Here is a 24,683-nt window from a genome sequence, read left to right as displayed (position 1 = left end):
TTTCCTCAGCTTTGATACCTGATCTGATGGCTCCCAGCCTTCTCCCATCCTCCCATCCGTTTGGATCTTGTATTATAATGTTATTTCTTGGTGTACCGATTCATCTATCATGGGAAGTATGATGGACTCAAGAAGTACTTATCTAGAATAATAACAACTCACTGTTGATAGTCCGCAGCACCACTTACGAATGAACATGTCTGCGGTCACAGCTTCGCCATCCGCTGAAAAGCGGGTATCACGCTCTCATGGCTATTTCTCGTGTTCAGTACTCCCTTTTTCGTACCGAGTCCAGAGTGCGAGGTAGCAGTTCCTGGATGAACAAGCCAATAGAGGACCTACCTACACAGTGGGCCAGATAACACCAACACTCAGCGAGAAGCAATCATCACTGCGAAAGTTGCATTCTCTCGACTTCCAAATGGTGATGCCCCTTTCCAGCAATATCTGACCAGTCCCAACCCAGTCGGAAATCTCATCGATGCACTCGAGCGGAAACAGGTTGAGCAAAGGTCCAAGAAGCACTCTATCTTTCTTGCCAAATTCCAACGATATACCCAGTGGCCGTGCAATTTCTCGCATGTGATATATGTCATTCTCCAGACAGATGCCGGCATCGGCTGTCCTATATGGTCTCCCATTGAGTTTGTTCTTCAAGTATTTCTACATTGCATCTTGTCAGAGGCAATTCCATAAACACACTCTGACATATGATAGGTATCGGAATATCACACTGAAGTCGTCGAACTCATCGCACAAATGATTGACATTCTCATGACAAGACAGCCACGACTAGAAATCTCCCAAAGACTGTCAAATGATTCACTTCTTTAGACCTTCCTCCTGAAGATATTTTCCAACGTCACCAGCGTCGTTATCCTGTGTTTACGGGCTCTCAAGCGCCCGGCTGTGTGCAACGTGACCCACACCTCCTCTGAACAGCCCTTACTTATCAGCGATAAGGAGGCTCGGGCGTCTGATTTCCACTTCAACCACCAAAACACTCAGAGCCATTTGAACAATCTCGAAACAAACGGAGGCGAAGCTCATAGCGGAAACCAAGAGAAGCTCTTCTCGAAAATGGAGAAGCTTTCTGCCAAACACAACAATATTCACAGACTGCTGGGATGTATTGACGCATCTTGGTTGAGAGTGAATACCTTTTGGACAACCTGGACGACTTCATCGACTCGGCTAGTGTAATGCTGATCAGAACATTGGTTTGCCAAGAGCGCAATTTAGAGGCGCATCAAACCTTGCTGGGGTTTGATTTTTCGAAGTTTTGCGGGAAGCCGACTGGGAAGCACTTGTTGAAGATATTGAGGAGCTTGTGGATGAGGATAGTAGTCTCAAGCGGGAAGTCGAGACCCTCTCGAGTGTGTTGGGTGTCGGTCTGCGATTGGACTTTGGTAAAACAACAAGTACATGGTTGTGTCAAAAAGTTAAAGCCAATGTGTTAGCTTTCTCGAGCAAGTTGTATGCAAAGCCAGTAGGAGATCCCAGGTGACCGATCCTTTTGTGCTCAACTAGAATCGCGGCATTCATGCAAGGAAAGTGGTTTAGAGAGGCACAGAATCTGCTCCTCAGGGTGCTCAGGGAGAACAACGATTTTTGTTCAATGCCACCACTTGATTTGCATATTTAGCAATGGTGCCTCCGAGCAAGTGAGAGATTTTATGCCTCTCTTAGGAAGAATGAGGATTCCTATGAGGATTCTCTTTCTAGTACCTCTCATGAAGCTAGGACTGATGAGACATCTGAAGCGACGTTGAAGAAGAGTCTAGCAAAGAGAGTGGCGCCTTGAGTGTGTCTACTGTTACAAGAGGGAGGAGGAGGAGGAGGAGGAGGAGGAGGAGGAGGAGGAGGAGGAGGAGGCTCGGTGTGGACTTTCCTTCTGCGTTCTCAACCCGGGTCAGAAACAATAGTGCGCCGCCGTGAACGGCCCTACTGTGCTGAATGGCTGATCTGTACTATTCTACTCACCTTACGATGGCTTTATGCATTGTTGTATCAGAGGATGGAAATTATGCGCTTGGTATGATGCGAGTAAGCTGTTCCGGCGCAAGGCTGAGTAATTACATGGGGTAGGTCGGTGCAAGCATGAGTTGAGGTGGAGCAGCATTCATACGTCTGGAGTTGTGGAGATATGTCTTATGCGCCGACTGTCGAGGCATGTTCTTACTAAAAAAAACAGTAGTAAATCCCTAATTTTCGGTCCACTCCCCTCCTTTGAGTAGGTTTATGGTCAACCGTTGTGACTTTTACCTAGTCACACTGCGCCCTTGGGGGATATTCCACTTAATCCCTTTTTGGTTAGCGTGTCGCGTCCTCAAAAAGACGCGTGCCTCACGCGTCTCCCTCTCACGCGACCACCCTACAAAACAACATCAGCACAATCATCTCGCTATAGACACGACCATGGCGGAAATCAAAGAGAACCTCAATTCGGTGTTCGACCCTACGGGGCGCGGCCTTGAGCCTGACATCATTGAGGTGCTTGAATCCATACTCCGCTTGCATTCCATCACGCCCGACGAACTCTTCATAAAATGGGAGGTGTACTCACTGAAAATGGGGTCTGAGGAAACCAAACTCGACCTCCCCACTGCGCGCATGTTCGCCAGAGATGTTCAAGACGCGGTCGAACGGGGTGGACACGATCGAATGCAGAAACATATGAGCGGTCGCGTGCCTGGATCAGAGCGAAAGGGTGCGGCGCATGCTACATCCAGGGCAGTGGGAAATGGAGACATGTTTGGAATGTATGCCGCACAGCTAGGGAGGAGCCGATTCGATGGGATAACAGACTGACGAGGGTTATAGGCTTGATGAACTGACTCCGAATGCACTCCCGCGAAGAAATGGAAGCGTGAAACGAAAGGCCGACTTTGACTCCCCAATGCCCAAGAAAATCACACGACCAGATACAGGCAAGACTCCCAGTAAAGGGGGGAAAGGTGAGGGACTTGCGTAAGATAGCAGCACTCTCTATAAACATGACACGACTAATCCAATCAAAGTGGCATCCCCTTTTCGCAGCGACAAAACTCCGGCCAAATCATTGAGACTTTGAACGAGCAACTCACAGCCGCAGAAGTTCCGCTTGCTCCTTTCTCCGAAGCCCGAATTCGATTGATGGCCAACACGGACTATAAGAAATTTGCCTATAAGCCCATGTCCATGCGGCTATCGGAATCCTCCGAAGTGCTGGACGAGCGCATCGACGAGTTCTCCACCCTGATCCAGAAGTTTCACACTCTGGAAGATTCTGCTTTCGGGAATGCTGGAGCTCAGAGTACAAGTGAGATTATTGCGGTTGGCAGGATCGCATCAGATACAGCAGAGGGGAAACTGAATGCTGCATCCCTGGTGCTAGAAATGTCGAGAAAAATCGGGGCTGGAATTCGAATACCGCTGAAACTCGACGGTTTGCCGTCCTATCAGTTTTTCCCTGGTCAAATCGTGGCTCTACGAGGTACCAATGCTTCTGGGCAATACTTTACAGTCAAGGAGGTGCTTTCTGTACCCAGGTTGCCTATGCCTTCGTCGACACCGCAGGCTATTGAGGCACTGAACGAAAGGTTGGACGTATCAGAGAGCTCTTCTTCTCCACCCCTCAATATCATAGTTGCATGTGGACCTTACACCGCCGAAGACAACCTGGATTACGAGCCGTTCAGGGCAATATGCCAAACGGCGGAAGAAACGATGGCAGATGCACTCATACTGACAGGGCCGTTTATCGATATCGAGCATCCCATGATCGCCTCTGGCGATTTTGAGATCCCGCAAACACGAGGGCTAGATCACGAGGCAAGCATGACGGTACTTTTCAAGCTGTGGATTTCAGGACATTTGCAACGACTTGTCTCGGCAGTTCCCAGTATCACTGTTCTGATGGTCCCTAGCGTACGGGATGCGATTAGCAAACACGTCAGCTGGCCACAGGAACGACTGATCAAGAGTAACCTGGCACTCCCCAAACAAGTGAGTATGCTGCCGAATCCTTGTTTCATTTCACTAAACGAGGTTGTTCTGGGAATCTCTTCGCAAGATGTACTGTACGAGCTGAGTCGGGAACAATTCTCTCACGGAGCAGGGTCAGATCTTCTGACGAGGCTGCCTGGATATCTGATCGAACAGCGACATTTCTTCCCGCTTTTCCCGCCGATGTCACGAGATAAGTTGACAGGCAATGGAGTGGTCAAGCCGACAGGAGCGTGTTTGGACCTGGGGTATTTGAAGCTGGGAGAGTGGTTGCAGGTCAAGCCTGATATTCTGGTTCTGCCCAGCATGTTGACACCGTCTGTCAAGGTAAGTGTTCCTTTTTTTCAGCCTTGCGATAGCTTGAGATGAATGCTGACCTTGGTTGCTCGCATAGGTTGTGGACAGCGTCATGGTGATCAACCCAGGGCACCTATCGAAGCGGAAAGCGGCAGGAACGTATTCCCGGCTCTCGCTGCATGCTCGCAATGTTAGTGAGGACGAGAAAGCGGCCAAGACCATCACACATGACGTCTTTAATCGGGCCAGGGTTGATGTCGTCAGGATATAATCGACTGATGGATCGTCCTCATAACGCCAGTGGTAATGGGGGCCTCTCATGGGCGGCGGGGGATTATTCGAACATGATTGTGTCCTGTCCACCCCGCATCGCGCCATGCCTCATCGCAAGCCTCATTGCAGGCTGATGTTCATGATAGTGTTCCGTAATGAAGCGTCCAAACATCATGTCTGTGTTGCGCGTGGCATCACCGTAGAAACAACAAGCCCTCCCTCCTCCCCTCCCTCCTCCCCTCCCTCCTCGCCCCGCCAGCGCCAGCAGCATTCTTGAGCCTCCCTCCATCCCCACTGCCACCGCCATCAGCCATCAACCCCAGCAATCCAAGATCCCTCCAGACCGGCTCTCGTTGCACACCCGCCATACTAGCTTCACCCCTCGGCCCAAAACCTGTCGCTCCTCCAGCTGCACCGCCCCCAGCCCCAAGCCCACCAGCGCCAGCGCCAGCACCAGCCGCACTTGCGCCCTGTCCCAGCGCGCGATCAATGCCAAACGCAGCATGCATGTCCGGCACAACGCCGTCCTCGTCCTCCGGGTTCAGTGGCATCAGGTGCGGCGGAAGGTGGATTTCTTCGAAGGGTAGGAAACTGCCGGGCAGGGTGGTCATGCCGCTGCCATCGTTGAGCGGGCCGGGTGCGGCGCTGTTGGCTGTGCCAGCGTGCATCGAGGTGGATGTGAGGGCGCCATTGCTGGTCATGTTTGTGCTGGACGAAGAGGTGGAGGGTGGCCGGCAGAATTCTTCGAAGAGGTCCGCGTACCGTGAGGATGTCAGCGGGAGGTGGATGTATGTGGCGGAGGAATCGCGGGACTGAGAGCGGCGGTTAGTTGATCGCTGGTCGAGGCGAGGATTGAGGGGAGCGTGGTTGATAGTGGGTTTGCTTACCATCATGAGCGAGGATGAATAGGACAAGACGAGGGAGTATCGTTGAGTCCTATGCAAGAGGCGGTATGTTCTCATCAGCAGTTGAGAGTGGGTGTATATACACAGAAGTGGATTTGTTGTACGATTTACAGGGAAGAACCGTGGTAAACAAAGTCCCGCCTCAGCCTCGTCAGAGAGTGTCTTCGGCCTTGTCGTCTGACGTAAACAAAAAACCACCATAAGTTGTAAATTAACTGATTTACTTTTTCCGCTCCACGTGCGAACACGACGCTCACTCACTCTCTCCCTCAATCTCCCTTCCACTCCTTTATCCCTCGATCATAATGCCTCCCCTTCTCGATTGGCTCGTCGAGCACGAGCCTTTGTTCCGCAGGTAGGTCTGCTCCTTCGTCACCGCAATCTACCACCAACTAACCTCCAATCTCATAAGGACCCGCCTCCCCTCTCTCTACTCGGACCTCAGCGTGCAGCGGAGCACGAACCCCGAAGGCTACGCCGCGAACCTGGTGGCATGGACATCAGCACTGACCCGCCTGACCATGGCCGCACAGCTCCCACCAGAACAACACTCCCTGATCCTGGCCACGTCCAACGATCTGATCTCCGCCCTCGCGTCCCCCGTCTACGGCCAGCCCAGTGGGCTGGGCATCGTGCTGGACGACTGTGTAAGGCACGGAAAGATGATAGACCTGAAAGATTTCATGGCTGCCGACAGAAGTAGCATCTACAGCAAGTCATGGATCCCCAGTCCTTGGGCGGTCCTCAAGTGGGGCCTAAGCCAGGTTGGTGTACCGCTTGGGAACGGTGCGAGTTACGAGTTATCCGGCGGCCGGCTGCGGAGTGGCAATTTGGTGGTTGTGGCTGCGTTGGAGGAGCGGTGGAAGAAGGTGCAGATGATACGAGACAAAGGACCCCAAGGTCTTACGGATCGGATTCTCAGTCGTGAGGCCTTCATCCAAGAAGTCAATGCGACTACGCAACAGCCGTTGTCGGAGCAGGATGTGTCCGTGTTTCTTCGCTACCTCGCACACGACAAGCAGGTCCTGTCCTACGACGCCACCACCGTGAAATTCAAAGCTGCGGCTACAAACAGACAACAGATAGAACCAATTACGCACGAAGACCAGCACATCGCGTCACTGAAACTACTCATCACTAACCTCACCTCGCAAATCAGCACCCTCCAATCCCGCATTTCGACCCTCCAGGCCACAGCCCGCGAAGCAGTTCAACAACACAACAAGACCACCGCGCTGTCCGCCCTCCGCTCCAAGAAGCTCGCCCAGCGGAATCTCTCGTCCCGCTCCGACACGCTGCATCAACTGGAGGAAGTATATTCTAAGATTGAAGCCGCGGTGGACCAGATCCAGGTGGTGCGCGTCATGGAGGCGAGTGCTGGGGTGCTGAAGAGGCTGAACTCGCAGGTCGGCGGCGTGGAGAGGGTCGCGGATGTGATTGATCGATTGAGCGAGGAGATGGGCAAGGTCGATGAGGTCACGGGTGTGCTTGCCGAGCCGTTGGATACCAAGGCGGCACTGGATGAAGATGAGGTCGATGAAGAACTTGAGGTTCTGGAGCGTCACGAGCGCGAGAAGGTCCAGCGAGCCGAGGCGGATGCGACACAGAAACGGTTGGCGGAGTTGGAGATTCTCGAGAGGATAAAACAGAGAGAGCTTCAGGAGACAACACAGCTGCAATCGCAAGCGGCAAGCGATGCGGAAAACGCAGCGCTCGAGCGGGACTTGTCCTCGAGCATGGAGAGACTACGCACGATGGACTTGAATACGCGCGCGAGAGCCCAGCTGCAACAAAACCAAGAACAACCACAGCAACAACAGCCAATCCAAGAGCCTGCTCCATGAGGAAACTATTTGCATTGGAATCATGAAATCGAGATAACATCGACTTTCGATCTATGGATGTGTGCCAGCGTTCCTCTTTCTTCCGCACGCTAGATCCTAGTATGACAAGGAGCATACCGGATGATGAGACGTGACGACACACACATGTACGCATATAAGTCAAGTATGCTACCGTACGGACTACTGCACGCCACATTACAGAACAGGTTGAGGATGCCAGATGCTCCCTAGGGCATTGTGTTGTGACTAGCAACGAAGAAGAATAGGCGACTACGGCCAATGAAGCAAGACAGGCACCATGCGTACATACCATGTGGTGTCTACAGGGGTTCAGTTCGATGTTTGAATTGGCACTTTTGATAGAAATCTAGGTAGAGTCGGGACACTGTACGGACTCCCTTGGAGCATGGGCTCGGCACAGTAAAGGCAACATCCTTCTATGTCGTATGACTCCATTCAACCGTCTCCATTTGAGTTGCTCGCCATCGGCTTACTCAGTTAGGGTGGATCACAGACAGCATTCCTGCCACTACACCATAATGCTACTATCGATATCATATACGTCATAAGTTGTATGCTTCTGATTCGTCGCCTATCAACTCAGGAGGCATCTAGTGCACATGCTCGTTTAACAGGCATCCTTAGGAACAGTATCCCTACCGCCCGGCGCTATTCCCACATGCGATGATGAACCGCAGCGGACCGGGCTGATGGCGCTGCTGGTGGCGGTGGCGGTGGTGACAGGGGCTCTGGAGATATGTCTGCGTTTGCTGCAAGATCACTCAGGTGACTGGCCGGCTGAGACAATATGGGTATCGCAGTCTGAGTCGGGTGTGGTTGGTGATTCAGAGCATCGTCTTGGCACAGTATATTGGTTGCGGACATGGCATCTTGTGGAGGGAGGGAGAAATCCGGCTGTGGTGTGGAATCTGATGGAGGCCGCGCGGATTCAGGAGGGCATTCGTCTGCCGCGACTTGCTGCGGCGTGCTCTCCAGTCTTGACCCACATCCCACAACTTGCCCATCAGGCTGCGGCGCCTCCTCCCCCAGAAGCCCACTGCCGGCCGCTTTCTGCGCCAGCCGCTTCTGCCTCGCCTGACGGATCAGATCGTCGAAACTGTCCTTCTGCTTCTTCGCATGGCCTTGTCGGTCAAAGTCCTTGGCCATGAACCCCGACGAGGCGCCAGCTACCCTGTCTATCTGCCTCCCCAGAGCATCTTCCCACACCCTCAGGTCCTGTAAGAGCCGACGCTTCGACACAGGATTAGTGGAGTCGCAGTTCGCGTTCCACAAATTGACCCACTCTGTATGGCGCCGGCGCATCAGTTCCTTCGAGCCCGAGTTGGGGATCCCGAGGTCTCGGAGTTTCTTGCGTAGCGCATTGTCATTCAGGAGAGAATAGTTGATGAATGGGAGGCGTGTCTGTTGGTTTACGGGTTTGGCCACACCATACGCAATGGTTCCCGGTGGTGCAAGTTGGGGCGCAGGCGACATGGTTTCCTCGAAGGGGGTCGAACTATCCCCCGCGATGCATCTGTCCAAATGCGAGTTGATCTGCGATTCTTTCATGCGCCGGTGGCAACACGGGCAGGCCACTCGGACGTCGTTGGCTTCGGCGGGCCGTCGGGCTGGATGCGGACTACTCGCACCGGCATCTTCGTAGACGCTGCCTTCGTCCTCGCTGTCAAGGACAACCTCTGGTGTAGACATCTCGCTTTGTTGACTGCAGGGCACGTTGCCCTTTTTGCTCTGACTTCGAGTGCTTCGTCTTTCCGCTCCATTGGTGGCAGCCTGCTCAACCTTCCGCCTTTTCTTCGGTCTTTGAGACTCAAAACCATCACCTTCTTTCGACTGAGCAGCATTCTGTGCGAACTCGAGGAGGCTTTTTCTTGAGGCCGTGAAACTGGTGACGAGTTCCTCCACAGCCCAGTTCCGCCGCAGTTTGATCTCTTGGTCGGACTCTCGACAGGCGGGACACTTTCCTTCTTGGGAAAGGTATCTTCGTATACAAAGACTGCAGAAGGTGTGCGAACAACTGGTGATCATAGGTGTTGTGAAGAAGTCCTTGCATACTTGACAGCGAAGGGACGATTCGAGTTGAGCAAGCGAGCCCAAAGGTGTCGTGAGCCAATCAGTGCTGTCCGTGACTTCATATTGTTCAGGCATCACGGAAGAGAACCAAATGCAAAGAGAAGTAAAAAAATGAAGGTACACCCGCTCCGTCAAGGCCCAACGTTACCAATGTACATTACCAACTGGCTGGTCGCAGGCTACACAAGGATTCAGGCAACTAGTTGTACGACCTCGGAATCTCGCACCACATCGCGCCAAGCCGACCGTGAATGCTAGCGTGTCTTTGCTTCGCGTTAAGTGGTCACGTGTAAATACGCGGTCACAAGACCAGTGCACAGAGGTGCGTATATCTAAGTTGTCGAGCAGCATCTTCTACTGTAATTATATTATTCGAAGAGATGTCCATCTATCAATTGTGTGTATTCATTCAAAATCATCGTCCTCTCTGGACAAAGGATCCGGTCTCGTCAATCGCACGGGACTTAATGGGGCAACATCCACGCCACCGACGCCAGTCATTAGGCTCCCCGTCCTTCTATGCGCTCTGCTGTCGAGTTTCTCAACCGTGGCCATCTGCTCGATGGTCTCGTCTTCAATGTCGTCCTCGCCCTGTCCAGCCCCATTAAATGGCCCTGCCGCTCCGCTTAGAGTCCTCCGCCGAGCTTGTCCTAACTTCATTCTGACTGCTAGCCGGAGTTGCGTTAGGTACTCTGCTAACCCTGCGAAATCTTTGACCGCCTGGCTGTTCTTGGTTTCGTTATACAATTCTTGTGCCTCTTCTAGTCGCTCCGAGGCAAACTCGGCCCTTCCTAGTTTCATCCATTCATCCGCCGTCATCACGCTCCAAAGTGCTGCTTTGCGCTTGCGTGTGCCCCAGCTTGTGTTGCCAACTCCTATTCGATCAGCAAAGCAGGATGTGACCCGCTCACTGACGAGTACATGGCCTATGCTACCAAGTAGCCCCAATTCCAGGGATCGTATAGCCCACCTTGCAGCCAATTCGGTAGCCGATCGACCTCGTACTTTCAAGAGTTCGACGCCAAGTAGGATCGATCGCAGTGCCAGTGAAGGAGCCGAGCAACGGGTTGTATATGAGTAGCTAGCTGTTTCCAACATCTGATCGAAGCTTTCAATCTTGAATTTGGAACTTCCGGTCCCAATCAAAGGGTTCAAAAGTGTGGAGATACAGCACATCTCATTTGCGCCGGCGAGATGTTTCCACGCCTTGTCATTTGCGTAGTCAGTTCTCAGAAGCTCATATGTTGACGCGGCAAGTTTGTAATCTCGAAGCATGAATGCATAATCTGCAAGCTTACGCAAAAGACTTTCAGAGCTGTCATATCGATACGATCCTTGGAGGCTGTCGTAGTTGCCACTCGCACCCGACGCCGACAGGTTAGTGGCTGAAGAAGCGTTTCGAGCCGAACTTCCTATACCTGTCCATCTTTTGGATAATGACATGAACCTGCCAGAAATGCCTCGTCGACGAGAGGCTATTTGGTCATTCCAGAGCGCGATTCTCTGTTCCATATGGTATACAATCGATTGTGCTACGAGCTCCCGAACAAATCCGCTGATTGCTGAGGCATCGGAGGAGAAGATATAAGGCGAAGTGGATGTATTCAAATCTATCAGATCCACAGTGTCGTGGATGAAAGACATTTGTTCGGAAGCCGACAACCACTCACTAGTTGGTAATTCTTCCGAATCATCATCTGACTGTGTGCAAGGGGTGGATCTCAGTCTTAGAAGATGGCAGTGAAGCCCAAAGTGCCGTTTCATCTGATCAAACAGTGCTGATGACTTACTGAAGTCGTCCTTGTCTTCATCATGGACGAGGACATAATAGCGCAGATACTCTGGATTGGCGTACAATGGTAACGCTCTCGATCCTTGAGCAGTTTGTTGGTACAAGTTTCGAAGGGTCTCAATTGGCTGTTGTGTAGAAGAGCTGATGGCAATGACGGCCCCAACAGGATGTCGAAACGTTTCATGCGGACTCATGGCTTGTGAAGATAACAGCCGAGTCAGGAATAGCTTGTAGAAAGGAGATATCTCGGTCCTGATGGGGACCCCATCCGTGTCATCCCAGCCATCCCCGATGAAGTACTCCATGAGTTCCTCCAGGTTTTCCAGCGGATTGGCGTCAGGGGAAGGCGATGCATCACGGGCAGCGGCCAGATCTTCAAGATCCGCGAAATGCACACCAAAATCTTCCCATGCTCTGCTGGCTCCGGTACTGTCTCTAACAACCACTTTCCCTGATACTTTGTTGCCAAAAGGGCGGATAAGCCCTGTGAACCCCTTCTTCAAGCCCTTTCGCACGGCTAGCTCATCAACCTCCTCCGCAGCACAAATGGCAATGGTAGGAGAAAATGCGCGAACGATTAAAGACCTCGAGTCGTCATAGCCATCAGGAGAACTGCCAAGTGGGCTGCTCAAAGAAGACTTTCCAAATCTCGAGACCGAAACTGATAATCTGCCGTTTGGAGAGTTGGACCGGGAAATGGTATTAGAGAATGTACTAGTACGTGAACCTAGGCTCGGGGGGGTGGAAGTACGGAGCGGCAGGCTTGCGGTCGATGTCTCTGGTGATTCGTCGGTCGCCGATTCTGTAGCATTCCTGACATCGATAATGGGGACCGAGGATAGGTTTTCGGACTTCTGAGGAGGGACTCCATCACTGGGTGAGTTCATGGACAGGACTGGATCTGGTTAAGAGAGATTGAAAGGATTGTGGTTGTAAGCGTCGCATGAGGGTGGTGTGTCGAAGGTTGAGGGGTATGTCGCTTTCATGTCATGTAGTCTTCTGGTTACTCCTTTGTTGTGCTGCACGGCCACCCTTTCGCAATGCCAGGTGATCGAGTATGAACAAGCAGTGAAGTCGAGTAACTCGTGGCTGCGGCGATTTCAGGAACCGGGATGATGTAAAGCGAGCAAACTGGGCAAACAGTCGGGCCCGGTAATACGATTCTCCGCTAACGGCTCGACAGATTGCCGAGGCTCCACCTCCCTGGCGGTCATCCCTCCCTAAGGCTGGGCACTTCACAACAACCGCGCCACAGAGCCCCTGAAATTCCATTGATTGGCGAGGCGAGTGGTTCTGCATTACGACTGGCTCAGCTTTTCAGCGTCTCCGTACGAGTTCTCCATACTCCATAGATGCTTATCCTTAAATTTGAGAGTTCAATCAAGCTCAAGGAAGCTTCAGGTGTGGATTCATGGAGGGGTCGGCTGCTACAGATCTTGCAAGAAAGAAGTCACGAGAGCTATAGGATAGACAAGGCCCTTGAGCTCTGTGTAGAGTACCCAGTCACTATTCTTTGGGTCTCACCCGTGCGATACTCGTGGTATTGGAAACGCCACATCCACTTTCGCCAGTGTGCAATCTACGAGTAGATTTGGGATAAACCCCTGAGCCCAAGAGGGTAACTGTGGCTGAAATTCCACCGCCTTTGACACTCCCACTAAAATAGGCTCACTCGCGTTCTCTCGTGGAGCCTGTACCAGTAGGCCACCATCTCCTCGTGTTCATAGAATCTTGCCCCTTCACTGCACTCTGTATCGATAGGGGAGAACCACCGGAGAACCACCATTCTGCTTTGCTGTGTGGTTCTGAACACTTGCAATTCGACTCATTGCTTTTGCTCCGTTTTGTTTTTGACCTCATATTCCAGTTTTCCTCCTAACTATCATGAGCGGCGTGATAAGGTTCAGATATTCAGCGTTGAGCGCACTGATACTATGCACATTATTCCTGCTATTTTCGACATCTTCAAGTCGTTTTAGACTTTCACGATGGTCTGACAAGTCCAGCATTGACTTATCTGAGCAATTCAAATATGAGGAGCCTGTCATAGCCGGGGAACCAGTCCAGATTCCAGCTCCAGATGTAAACTCTACAACTAAACCTGGATCCCAGCCGTCGAGCCTCACCCTCGATGGACCCAAAAAGCCATCCCGGAAGATAGTCGGAATGGTGTTCGCTGGGAGAAAAGAATACATCTCCATCTTGGACTGTTACCTTCAACGGAATCTTGTCCGCAACGGTGGTTGGTTGGACGAGGTTATCTTTATCATGCGTGCTACCCGGACTGTCGATATCGTCTACCTGCATGATCTGACGGACAGCGTCCCCGAGTATGATCTACACGAAATATATACCAAAGCACAAGACGACGACAAACCATTCGATGAAGGATACAAACTCTGCGAGCCAGACGTTCTCTACGTCAAAATCGACGACGACATACTTTTCTTGGAAGACCACGCTATTCAATCCATTGTTCGGCGCAAGATCAACGATCCAGATTATTTGATGGTCAGCGCCAATGTGCTCAATCAGCCAGCATCTTCATGGGTCACTCAGCATCACCTCAACGCTTCAAGGCCGTATTTACCAGAAACTGCGAAACCTGATGGTTTTGTAGACGATGATCGACGACATATGGTTGATTGGCGACCATCGACATTACCGTCCTGGGAGAGCAATAGCGCCTACAATTTTAGTGTCGAAAGCCCACCACCCTTCAAAGGTCACAGGTGGCTACCGCTTGGCCACAGCGGAACTCGCTACACTCCAGCCGATGAGATGTTGAGACATGACAACGCGTCTAACACGACCAATGAATCTTCAGAGTACTTGCCATGGACGGTAGCGGCACAGCGTAAGTTCTTCCGTTGTCTATTTTCCTCGAGAGGAACAACCAACTGACAGGGATCACTTTCCAAGAGCATTATTCATTCCTGGACCACCTTGAGCGCGGCCAACTCCAGCAGTACAAATTTGACACGTGGACATATAACCGTGACAGTCGAAACATCAATTTTATGGTCTTTTCAGGCAACGACGTGATCAAATATCCCGTGAAAGGCGACGACGGCTCCTGGTTTACGCAAACCCTGCCTTCTCGATACAATCGAACTGCTATCGTGGACGGGTCTGCCATGGCCGTCCATTTTGGCACTCGCTCTCAGACTTCATCAAGCCCCGGCGTCCCAGGCCGGGGACTACGAGATACTGATTTGCTCCGCCGTTACAGAAGCTATGCCACGGAGTTCATCTGTGGGAAACCTTGGGGCTCGCCAATGGGGTGAATATAAAGTGTAAGATGTGCGAGGTTCCGCGTGTTGACTCTATCGACTCTTAACCGGCGGACTCGGGAATTTGCACAATGCAATGAAAAGACCAGTACTGGCATAACGTTGACTTACGCTCTCGAAAACGACAATTCCACGATACAGGATGTCCAGTTCTACCAGAGCAGCCCAATAGTTCGGCCATCAACACTCACACTACGCCCAATCATCCTGTTCAGCCTTTGAAAGATTAGATAAGCCCTAGTCTTAACCGGTGCATATCAAATGTCAAGCATCAACATGAGGCCAGGGGTCTGGGCTCACTCATGGAGCACCGATAAAAAGAGCAAAAACAGGATGTGTGGGCATGGTAAATTTCCGACGGGTTTTCAGGTGTCAGCATGAACTCAAACAATGGCTTCCCTATTGCATGCCGATTATGGAGATTATGAAGCGGAGGAGATTGTTTCCTTGACTAAACATGATACTCATGTCCTAAAGACTATTGTATTTCAATGCGGGAAAATTAGCATGACTAAGGAAGCGCGTATATACCACCACTCGCTCCAAGTCTGCCCGAAAGGGTCATCCAATTCGGACAGCTTCACGTTTAAGTAGCGACGATCTCCCGGCCCACGGTGTTGTGGATTCATGTTCATCTTCATAAATATCAAGATTTCACCGGCTCAACGCTCCCATCCATTCTACCATAACTACAGTGAACAGTAGACCCCACGCCCTGACCAAAATATGAAATATAATTAACTTCTTGGCATTTTTATCCAACGCCACTGGAGCCCGATTGCACCTCTCAACAAGAACAGCATTTTCCACCAAAGCTCAGCCCAGCAAACGGTAACAGTAATACATTATACAAGGTCTCAATCAACAATGGACCTCCGCACCATCTACAACGAGTATATCTCGACCCTCAACGACATGGGCTACTTACGGCTCTCACCATTCGTCGCCGAGAACGTGGTGCACAACTCCTCCAAGGCCATGACGCCAGACGAGTACGGACAGATGATCCTAGATAGCACCAAGGACTTCAAGGACTTTAACTTCGAGGTGGAGGATCTGGTGGTCGAGGAGGACAGCGTGGCCAGCAATAACGGAGATGGCACCGTGGCCGCGAGGCTAAAGTTGAGTTATGAGCCGCCTGGAATACAGCCCGGACTATGTAGATTGGTCTTTTATGAGCATGTGTTTTATAGGTTTGAGGCTGGCAAGATCTCTAGGGTGTGGAGTTTGGTCGATTTGCCGAAGGATAAATGAGCAATGGAGCTGTCGTGGGAGACGTTTGGATGGTTTGCGGTGCGTGTGCCCGTGTGGTGCGAGCAGGTGCACTTTTCGGCAAGCCGTTTTGAACACGTCTACTATAACACTGAGCAGAAACGGTGTAATATGAGGAGGTGGACAGTCTATCTTGCACGTTTCCCATTTGTATTGAAAATGGTCTGAGTAATTGTTTGGTCGAAACTGCGCCGATAAATGGGCCGATCGAATATAGTCTATACATTTCCAACATCGCACCTCCGCAAAATTTCCAAATGTCCCTTGTCCCACTGATGCTACAGGCCAATCTCCACGACAGCAAATGAATATGACATGATTTCGTCCTTTGCCTTCGCTCAAAATTAAATGCTCTGAAAACAGACGGTGAACCGATCTTGACGGTTCAATGCCCGCTATCCCACAATCCCACAACTGCATTGCTGGCAAACTTGCCGCCCAAGGTGAGGAGCCACGAAACGCTCTTGGACCCAGAAGCCTCAAATTCAGCCTCAAATTCTATACTGGAGGTTTGGTATCGATCCTGAAATCCTTCGTCATCCTCATGTGCTCTTCTGGGACACTCTTACCGATCACGTTGTCATCTGAATTTTCATCATTGCCCACGGCGGTTATGATGCTGCTCTCATGCTCGTACCACCAGCCCATTCTGAACAGCTTGTCAGTCCAGACTTCCCTCTTCTCCCACTCCCTGTCACTCCACCACTCTGCTCCTAGTGGAGGGGCATTACCAGACTTCTCGTCCACTAGTGTACTGCTAGCTAACAAGGTTGCGGTTACGGCAATGGTGCCCAGTGGTTTTGAAAGCACCTTCCTCGCGTCGATAAGGAAGAAGACGAAGAGGCCGCAGACCAGCAGACCAGCAAGCAAACCTTGCAAGATACGAGTTGAGACTTTGGACTGGAACAAGCGGACACGGTTTGGGTTGCTGAGTGTCGCCAGTTGATGTGCTGGAATGGAATTAGCCTGGCTTTGATTCTTGGGCAGATCGTCCCAAGCTGAACGGAAGTCCGTATTGAATATCTGTGCTGCATAGACGCGGTACAGTTTCGTGTATGATGCGATGAGAGTCTTACTGTCCGCAAGCTCGGTAATCGGCTTGCCATCTTTTCCGGCGATCATAGCACTGAATTCTTGGCTGACGCTCCCAGTGGTGATGTTGAGGTCACCATAGGCAGGATAAGGATCGTACCAGTCAGAAAATAAAATGGCCGAGTCCTCATTGACGATTGGAGCTTCGGTGATGGAGAAATCTGGAAGATTGAACGTAGCATTGACCTCCACCATCTCAACGGATGGGGCACAAAGGTGAACCGAGAGCTGCTCTAACTCATCCTTTTCGTTGATAAGAGCATAGGTCAAAGACCAAACAGGGCACGGAAGGTCGTTACCCAAGCTGGATACAGAGCCAAGATACCATGGGGTTTCTGTGTAGCTATATATGGTGGTTCGCGAGTTCTCGTCGCCAAAGTCGGACCCGCAGGTTGGATAAGTGAAATTAGTTGTGAGAGATTTGTCAGTCACGTTGAGAACAACCTCATTCAACAGATCATTCGGAACGAGCGTGCAATTCATGCCGGCGCGAAGCGCCGAAGTCGTCAGCGAAACAGTACCTGTCATGTGAATCGTTTTTCTGCCTCCTGCCAACTCAGGGTCTGAAAATGACAATTGTGGAAGTGCCACTTCATCGTACGTCCATGCCGGGTAAGACATATTGCCTTGGATTATCAACCCCGGGATACTCTTGGCCTTAGAGGTGGTGTATAGAGCGTCACAATCTTCACAACCTGTCGTGTTGAACCAACTTAGACTTTGTAGCTCGGAAGGGGTGATGTCTGTGGTAGCCTGTGGCAAGAATAAGCCACTTACAACAATTGTAAGGAGAGGCGAAAGTATAACGGAAACAGAAGCTGCTGCAAGGGCGAATTTCCGTTTCCGAAGTGCGAGCCAAACGCTTTGAAGCGCAAATCCCCGGAAATGATTGTAGAACATACTTGATTGAGCATCACAGTATTCCTTGGAGAGCGCGTAGTAGGGTGCAGACAGCTCCAACTCAAAGTCGACAGTATTATAAAGCGTTCCTATCAGGACAAAGACTAGAGTTGGAATGTAAATCCACGCATATCTAGTTAAAGATTCAGCGTCGACATCACTAAGCCCAGCATTCTTGTCCGACTGGCGAAGCGTAATCTCAAGGCCAATGATGGCCGCAATTGGCGTAATCAAGCAGCCTACCATGGCACGACGGGTGAGGACCCAAGGACGCCACCACTGGAACGTTTCTAGAGTGCGAGATCTTTCCATGTGACGGCCCTCTGAGTGAGTAGCATCCTTGGAAAGGCCTTGAATCGAGAACGTGGATGTGCCCAATCGATCCTCCATGACGGTTCGGTACTCATACTGGGAAAGAAGTTTACGTAGGTCTTCCATATTGAGATGGCCGACCATGCAGAGCTGTCTTTGTAATGTCGGACTTCGAGCTATTATTGCTGCCAGCGGAGCAATTGCATCAATGTTTCTAGGAACCACTCCTCTAGGAACGGTGAAGGCCATGGTCATGGCGAGAAAGCAGATTGCAGCGGCCAGGCCTTGCATAATCCGAGTTGGTAGTTGGCGGACAACAAGACGGAACTCGTTTTGTGATGTGGTGGCCGGGATAGACGTGGAATCATCTTGACCGCCGACAGGGGATGTCAGGAAAGTATGAGCTATCTGTGCAGAAAGTCTTTGGTAGGTGCGCTTTGCCAGTAGCTCCAAAACGTCAGGATTAAGGAGTTCTTGCATGTCACTGATGTTCATCTCTGCAGCACCCAACTCAATGAAGCCGTCCAACCTTAGATCTAAATCAAGATTAATGGCGATATTCAGAGCCAACTGATTTGTGCTTTCGACACCATTTGTGATATCAGCATCCGTTACCCCTTCCAGTTGACGAGATGTATCATTTGAAAAGACCACCTCTTGGACGTTGTTAAACGAGTCTGATGTGACTGTTGCAGGCTGAATGCTATATTTCGGTATGCAAACAAGTCCCAAGCCCTCAAGGACTTCATTTGCATTTTGCCTGACACCTTTGACGTGTAAAGCAGCCACCATGAATCTCCACTTTTCCCGATCGTCATTGGCCAAATTGGAGCAGTTGACCGGCTGGAAACTTGCAAAGTAACCGTAGTTTGGCTCAGGATTGTCGTCGGAGGTGTTGTACATCCAACTAGGGGCGTCCAAGGAAGCCTCACGGACTTCACATCCGGGGAGAGAAACTGTTGTATTCCAATAGCTGGAGACCGGAGTAGTGTCTGTTAGGGTATTGTAGCCAAGGGTATAATTCATGGACCCAATCTCACATTCAACACTGGTCGTGAAGACATCGGTTATCGCTGTGTAGGACTCTATGTCACTCGTGTTTCCTGATTGAGAGAATTGCTGCACAGCGTACATGTCAGTCGTTCCAGCTGGGTAACTCGTATTGAATGCCTGGATGGCATACAACGTGTAGGCAGGCCTCGAATCAACGACTGAGCCCCCGTCAAAGGCCGAGCCATTGAATATGGTGTCGTAAGAAATTGTGGTCCGAATGGAGTCGATGCGGAGGGGTTGCAGAGTTAACAAGCCAGTCGAGACAATAGTGAGTGCTTTAGTCAGGAAGAAGGTTGTGATGGATAGAGTAATGACATAGTGGCCACTGAAGATTGAACGCCACAAAACTACTCCTTGGAAGGGCGTGACGTAGTCGAGTAGAAGGCTTCTTTCTGCAGAGACTGGACCATTTGCCATCTCAGCCCATGGCTGCAAAGACTTTACTGCATAATCCACCTGACGCCATACCACGGTAAACAAGATCAGAATGGCGGTCGGGCCGTAGGTCCATAGGTAATGCAAATTGTCATTAGATTGAGTAATGCCTTGGTTGCTCTGAGAACGACTGTAGATACCTTGCAAGGACGCAACGACTGCAGCCGAGAGGAAAGCAAAGATAAGAAGGATGGGTCGGGTCAATATTTGCGGGTTGTATTCTGTATTTGTGCGTTGGCTGCCAATTTGGTCATCGATACTTTCTTTACTCGAGCCCTGAATGATGGTCTTGAACTTTCGTTCACGATTGGTGGTTGCCCCCACATCGTTGCTCAACGGAATGTTGTCGTATTCCTGCTGCGGAGGGCGATTTCGTCTGGTCAAGGTCGAGAAGGCGAGAAATTTCTTCATTTGAAGCTCTGGATTTCAGCCAAATGTCATGACTATCATGCTCGTTCTGGATGCGTAGAAAGTGCGATGGCAGTCAGGGCCACGTTCATCACTATTATTTGAAGGATCAAGATTGTGGTGTAATAGGGCCGGAGGCCTCACAGGAGAGCATGGGGCCGAACCCGACTATATAGGGTGGTGTGTTGCATGTTAGGCCGCCACCCAATAATATCTGTGTACTCCTTGACTTGTATATAACAACCTCTGCCAAGCACCGGATGGACGAAATTGTCCAACCCTCGGTGGATCAATAGAATGAGTGGCTTCGGTCAGCCCAGGTGGCGCGACAGATGCTGCTGGATAAATTCTGAGGAGACCCAATCGTGATGGGCTCTGAAGTCCATCAGGCTGTGGAACAGCGCGCAGTCAGTGGTCAGGCCCCCCAAGGAGGTGGGAACGAGGTTTGAAATTGGTAAGCCTCCCCAGTCTCCCAGGCAAGATTTGTCGCAAGGCTAGCCTCGATAGGGACATAAAATTGCTTGCTCTGGCCTAAGCATCTTCAAACAGCCTCTCTTAGTCCCTTGATTTTTGCGGCTCTATTCTTGACTGGCCTTGACTTACTTCAGGCCAAGCCTATCAGTCGTGCCAACTCAAGACTTTACATGATCCGAGTATGGAATGTTTCGTAGATCGAATTGAACAGGCGAACAGGTATTCTTCAACCCTGCTAGTCCATTGCGAGAAAGGATCGGCAGACCCGAAGTGCAGCCATTACTATGTATCGAACGAAGGTGCGGAGATTGATTGATGATGGCGGTGTTCAGCAGCCCTGTTGTCAACTTGGATCTCGAAGTAGGAGGACGTCACGTGCCGATATTCACGTGACTAGAGAAGCTCGGCAAACCTGCCAACATAAACGCATGTCACATTTGGCGCGACTTTTCTTGGGACATTGAACAGAAGATACGCCAATTCCTTCACCACATTCTGCGCTGCGCTGGACCTACGAGCGCAGCTATGGCGCACTCATCTGCCACTCGAAACCTCCTGGGACTTGCCAGGGGGTCCAGTCGCCTCAGTTCCGCAGATCCTTTGATGGTATGTCATCCCTAAGGAGCAATTCCTGTAGCTGTTGAGCTGATCTCCAAGTAGCAATGTCTTGCCCCACGACTCTTTCGCTCGTACGCTACCGAGATCCAATTACCGCTCGCTGCCTCTACAAGCTCGACCGAGCCTGGAGCTCGTCATGTTAACCCCCCGACACCTCGGAGGAGCGAAAATCAAAGCCGACCCCCGCTTTCGCTGAACGCTTTCGAACAGCCCGTTGTTGCGACATTGTATCAATTTCCCTCTCTTGAACCAAATGGCTATGCCTTGTACCATCCTCAGTTCCTCAACGTCCCACTGAGGCGTGACATCTTGCACCGGGCAGTCATCTTTGAAGCAGATGGATCGCGACAAGGGACTGCGAGTACCAAATGGAAAACCGATGTTCATGGCAGTAACCGCAAAATTCTCCAACAAAAGGGTACGGGCAAAGCTCGTGCAGGTACCAAGAAGTCGCCCATCAGAAGAGGCGGCGGTGCTGCATTCGGGCCGCATCCTAGAGATTTTTCCACGGAGCTGCAGGCAAAAGTCTACGCTCAGGCATTTCGCACGGCCTTGAGTTATCGCTATAGGAAAGGAGAACTGATCATATTGGACAATGATATCAGTGCCATGGAGGATCAAACTGATCGCTGGCTGCTGCATTGCTTCTTGGGGAATAAGTGGGCACGTGAGAATGGAGGGACGATGGTCGTCACAGGATTGTCGGAAGAGTCAAATCCCGAGGTATTTAGGAAGATGGGTCTGATCAACCAGCACGCGACGCTGAAAAGCATCAGCGACGTGGACGTAAAGGACCTCCTGGAGAAGAGGCGTGTCGTTATTGAAAAGGATGCTCTCCGGACACTGCTGAGCCCATCCATTACTGGATTGCCCCCAGGCGCTATTCGGAATATGGTTCGTTATGTTGAGCGGGCGCTGTAGAATATATATCTTTAAGGAGTCAATTTCAAAGTGGCAGCACTGTATCTTCCCAAGGCGCTGGTCGCTATGCCACCGCAATCTGTTCAACCAGCGTGCCAACCATGAAGGAGTCGATCGGATTGACGACAATGGTACATACAGAATGTACGGATTACGCGGCCTGTTGATGTACTATACACAATTGTGGATTGATCAAAAGACACGACACACTATCAGATGGAAATATCATCAATTGAATTTGCTTAATGTCTCAGCTCTACAAACCCAAGCATCGCATTGCTCAACCACTGATTTCTGTTCATTACAAGGCCTGACTCCACCAGACTAGAATCAACTGCCATATCTTGGACGCATCTATCCCAGGCTGTCTACCTCTCAGGGAGAGTTACCATTTTCGTCCTTGATAGGCGAAGGACTTTGGATCTCGACCCCATCAAGAGCGTCCTCCGGCCACGATACCGGCTGAGCCAGCTTGACAGATTGCAGATTGCTTCGTGATTTTGCTTTCTTCGGCGTGTTGGTTCGATTGCGCTGAAGCGCACCCGAATTGAGCACTTTGATGTCAATGTTGTATCGTTTCCGAAGGGTTGTGAACTTAGGTGGAATGGTCGATAAACTCATCCCCAGCTGCTTCGCAACCCTCTCTGCATCGACCTGATCGGTGAGCCAGGTTCAGTGGAACACAGGTGGGAATCCAGGACTAAACTCACCTGGACAGGCCCAACGGAATTCTGAATCGCGGCAATGAGGATTGCAATGTCGGATTCCTTGATTTCAATCTTCGACATTGCTGCTGTCTTGTTCTGAGAGTCCTTTGAACAAGGACTGGCTAGGACCTTTGCAATTGGAGTTCTTGGAGGACAAGACATGATGATGAGAGATCGAACGGCGCTTGTTTGTCTCTTATTTATACCGTTGATTTGAAGTGACTGAGGTGTCTTCAGCCTGACTTCTCAATAGCCCCGTGGGCAGAATCATACAGCACAGGCGTCGTATTGTCATTACATGAATTTCACAAGTCACGCAGGCACTACCCAGGAGACGGCAATGGATCGAACCTCAAGGCGTGGTGGCTCCTGGCACACCGCTGGACCTTCGCTAAAATAGCTTCGAGTCGGACAGTTTCCAGCGTTCCGTCCTCTCGAGCTTGAGAGGCGTGTATATTTGTTCTGGCTTGGGTTCTCCAGGCCGGATTTACACCTTTCTTGACAGCTCAAGCTACAAACGTCTCTTGCTTTTCATCTCGGGCTACGAAGATCGGCAAAACCCAGCCACTCTCTTCTACTTTCCCGTCCAAAAGGATGTCCCTTCCATGCCAGTAGTTCCCAGCACGCCAGGTGTGACATTCCCAAACCTCCGCTCCCTCCATGCAGCGTCTAAGGTTGCCCCGTTGATATGCTATGCTTCTCCTTGGAATGATCCACACCCACCTTCTCGAGTGGCTCCCAAGGACCGGCCTACTATTTCTTCTGGATTTACAGCATTTTCTCTGTTGTTTCCCTCTATTTTTCCCGTTCGTTTGTGTCCAGCTCACCCTCCATATCGCGCTCACTTACCGAGTGTTTGGGTTGTCCTTGTTTGAACTGTTCAAAAAGATGCCTTACCAATGGACAGCTGAGCGAGAGCGTCAGATGCTCCTGCTGGCCATTTCCCGGGCCAATCTGAGACCCTCGGCTGACACTTGGACTGCCGTTGCTGCCCTCTTGGGAGGAGGTCTTTCGGCTTCTGCAGTCAGGTACGCACTCTGAACTTCGACCTCCAGACAGCATCAGGCCCACTGACACCGAAGCAGCCAAAAGTATTACAAATTGCGAAATGAATCAGACAAGAAATTGCAAGGAGCTGGCCAGAACCTCTCGGCACCGTCTACACCAACCAAACGCAAGCGAGAAGGCGAGGTTAAGACGCCAACGAAGCGATCTAAGCAAGCGGTCAAACAAGAAATCCTTGATGGCGAGCCATTCTCAGATATGAGCAGCCCAGTCTCGGAGTCGCAAGGTGTCAAGGCGGAGGAGGAGCCCAAGGTAGAGATTGACGCATATCCCACCGACGAATCTTTCTATGTGCCGGTTGATTACTTCAAGAATGGCTATGGCCAGATCACCCCAGAGAGTAGCATGGCCAGCAGCAGTATGAGCAGTTATGCCAGTGGAAGCTACCTGGGACGAGTTTGAGTGTATAGGACCAAGGTGGGACGGAGTCCCGGTTTTTGCAATCGGCGTGAAAGAACAGGGCAATTGAGGGAGTTCGGATCGGGAAGATGGGTTGAAAATCGAAAGGAAAATGAACAAGGCCCAAGCTGGTCAGCTAGACTTTCTCTCCTGACCGGTTTTAATTTCAGGGTCTGCAGCAGCGAGTGCGCGGAAGCCTGGTTCCATCTGCACCATTGGCCTAGCTTCGAAGCGTGAGTGTTCCCCAGTATAAATCCTATATCAAGCTGATGCCTGGCTTCAATGTGAGAAGATTTGTCGTCCAATTGTACATTTTTTTTAGCGCTGTTTCCACCTGCATTAGCGCTTTGGGTTGTATGCAAGGGTGTGCACGGGCAACACCTCCAGTCGGACTGTACGAGTACTCTGGAAGTCAGATCACCCACCCCTTTCAACCCAAGTATTCCTCTCGAACGGAGCGCCAGTCTCGGGCAATGCTGATGTCTCTGGTGCCCATTGCACCCTGACAGAGTCATGGCCCGTCTGCCAATATAACCAATATAACC

At 51.0% G+C, this 24,683-nt stretch overlaps 11 protein-coding genes across 11 annotated transcripts; 6 read left to right on the top strand and 5 right to left on the bottom strand.

Moving 5' to 3' along the window:
- Positions 1–2,418: 2,418 nt before the first annotated feature.
- A1O9_10535 (DNA polymerase alpha subunit B) lies at positions 2,419–4,555 on the top strand (the record flags this gene model as incomplete). The annotated part of the gene is made up of 4 exons (XM_013400696.1): positions 2,419–2,762; positions 2,824–2,970; positions 3,021–4,314; positions 4,382–4,555. 4 exons carry the CDS (start codon positions 2,419–2,421, stop codon positions 4,553–4,555), a joined length of 1,959 nt encoding a protein of 652 aa, XP_013256150.1.
- A 196-nt stretch (positions 4,556–4,751) lies between these two features.
- Positions 4,752–5,258, bottom strand: A1O9_10534 (uncharacterized protein; the record flags this gene model as incomplete). Its single annotated transcript, XM_013400695.1, has 1 exon — positions 4,752–5,258. One exon carries the CDS (start codon positions 5,256–5,258, stop codon positions 4,752–4,754), a length of 507 nt encoding a protein of 168 aa, XP_013256149.1.
- Positions 5,259–5,767: 509 nt separating this feature from the next.
- Positions 5,768–7,306, top strand: A1O9_10533 (uncharacterized protein; the record flags this gene model as incomplete). Its single annotated transcript, XM_013400694.1, has 2 exons — positions 5,768–5,817; positions 5,875–7,306. The coding sequence occupies 2 exons, from the start codon at positions 5,768–5,770 to the stop codon at positions 7,304–7,306; spliced, it is 1,482 nt and encodes a 493-aa protein (XP_013256148.1).
- A 669-nt stretch (positions 7,307–7,975) lies between these two features.
- Positions 7,976–9,472, bottom strand: A1O9_10532 (uncharacterized protein; the record flags this gene model as incomplete). The annotated part of the gene is made up of 1 exon (XM_013400693.1): positions 7,976–9,472. The coding sequence occupies one exon, from the start codon at positions 9,470–9,472 to the stop codon at positions 7,976–7,978; it is 1,497 nt and encodes a 498-aa protein (XP_013256147.1).
- A 330-nt stretch (positions 9,473–9,802) lies between these two features.
- On the bottom strand, positions 9,803–12,076 carry A1O9_10531 (uncharacterized protein; the record flags this gene model as incomplete). The annotated part of the gene is made up of 1 exon (XM_013400692.1): positions 9,803–12,076. One exon carries the CDS (start codon positions 12,074–12,076, stop codon positions 9,803–9,805), a length of 2,274 nt encoding a protein of 757 aa, XP_013256146.1.
- A 1,279-nt stretch (positions 12,077–13,355) lies between these two features.
- A1O9_10530 (uncharacterized protein) lies at positions 13,356–14,476 on the top strand (the record flags this gene model as incomplete). The annotated part of the gene is made up of 2 exons (XM_013400691.1): positions 13,356–14,046; positions 14,097–14,476. 2 exons carry the CDS (start codon positions 13,356–13,358, stop codon positions 14,474–14,476), a joined length of 1,071 nt encoding a protein of 356 aa, XP_013256145.1.
- An 873-nt stretch (positions 14,477–15,349) lies between these two features.
- A1O9_10529 (uncharacterized protein) lies at positions 15,350–15,736 on the top strand (the record flags this gene model as incomplete). The annotated part of the gene is made up of 1 exon (XM_013400690.1): positions 15,350–15,736. The coding sequence occupies one exon, from the start codon at positions 15,350–15,352 to the stop codon at positions 15,734–15,736; it is 387 nt and encodes a 128-aa protein (XP_013256144.1).
- Positions 15,737–16,252: 516 nt separating this feature from the next.
- Positions 16,253–19,957, bottom strand: A1O9_10528 (uncharacterized protein; the record flags this gene model as incomplete). The annotated part of the gene is made up of 1 exon (XM_013400689.1): positions 16,253–19,957. The coding sequence occupies one exon, from the start codon at positions 19,955–19,957 to the stop codon at positions 16,253–16,255; it is 3,705 nt and encodes a 1,234-aa protein (XP_013256143.1).
- Positions 19,958–20,953: 996 nt separating this feature from the next.
- On the top strand, positions 20,954–21,967 carry A1O9_10527 (uncharacterized protein; the record flags this gene model as incomplete). The annotated part of the gene is made up of 2 exons (XM_013400688.1): positions 20,954–21,034; positions 21,089–21,967. 2 exons carry the CDS (start codon positions 20,954–20,956, stop codon positions 21,965–21,967), a joined length of 960 nt encoding a protein of 319 aa, XP_013256142.1.
- Positions 21,968–22,414: 447 nt separating this feature from the next.
- On the bottom strand, positions 22,415–22,776 carry A1O9_10526 (uncharacterized protein; the record flags this gene model as incomplete). Its single annotated transcript, XM_013400687.1, has 2 exons — positions 22,415–22,621; positions 22,678–22,776. Coding segments are annotated over 2 exons (306 nt in total), but the record flags the coding sequence as incomplete, so codon positions are not given.
- A 786-nt stretch (positions 22,777–23,562) lies between these two features.
- On the top strand, positions 23,563–24,141 carry A1O9_10525 (uncharacterized protein; the record flags this gene model as incomplete). The annotated part of the gene is made up of 2 exons (XM_013400686.1): positions 23,563–23,702; positions 23,760–24,141. 2 exons carry the CDS (start codon positions 23,563–23,565, stop codon positions 24,139–24,141), a joined length of 522 nt encoding a protein of 173 aa, XP_013256140.1.
- Positions 24,142–24,683: the final 542 nt, after the last annotated feature.

Source organism: Exophiala aquamarina (genome assembly GCF_000709125.1).
Source record: "Exophiala aquamarina CBS 119918 chromosome Unknown aczIA-supercont1.13, whole genome shotgun sequence".
In the NCBI taxonomy this organism is placed as follows: Eukaryota; Fungi; Ascomycota; class Eurotiomycetes; order Chaetothyriales; family Herpotrichiellaceae; genus Exophiala; species Exophiala aquamarina.
The sequence above is the reverse complement of the archived record's forward strand: the minus strand, read 5'-3'. Positions and strand labels throughout refer to the sequence as shown.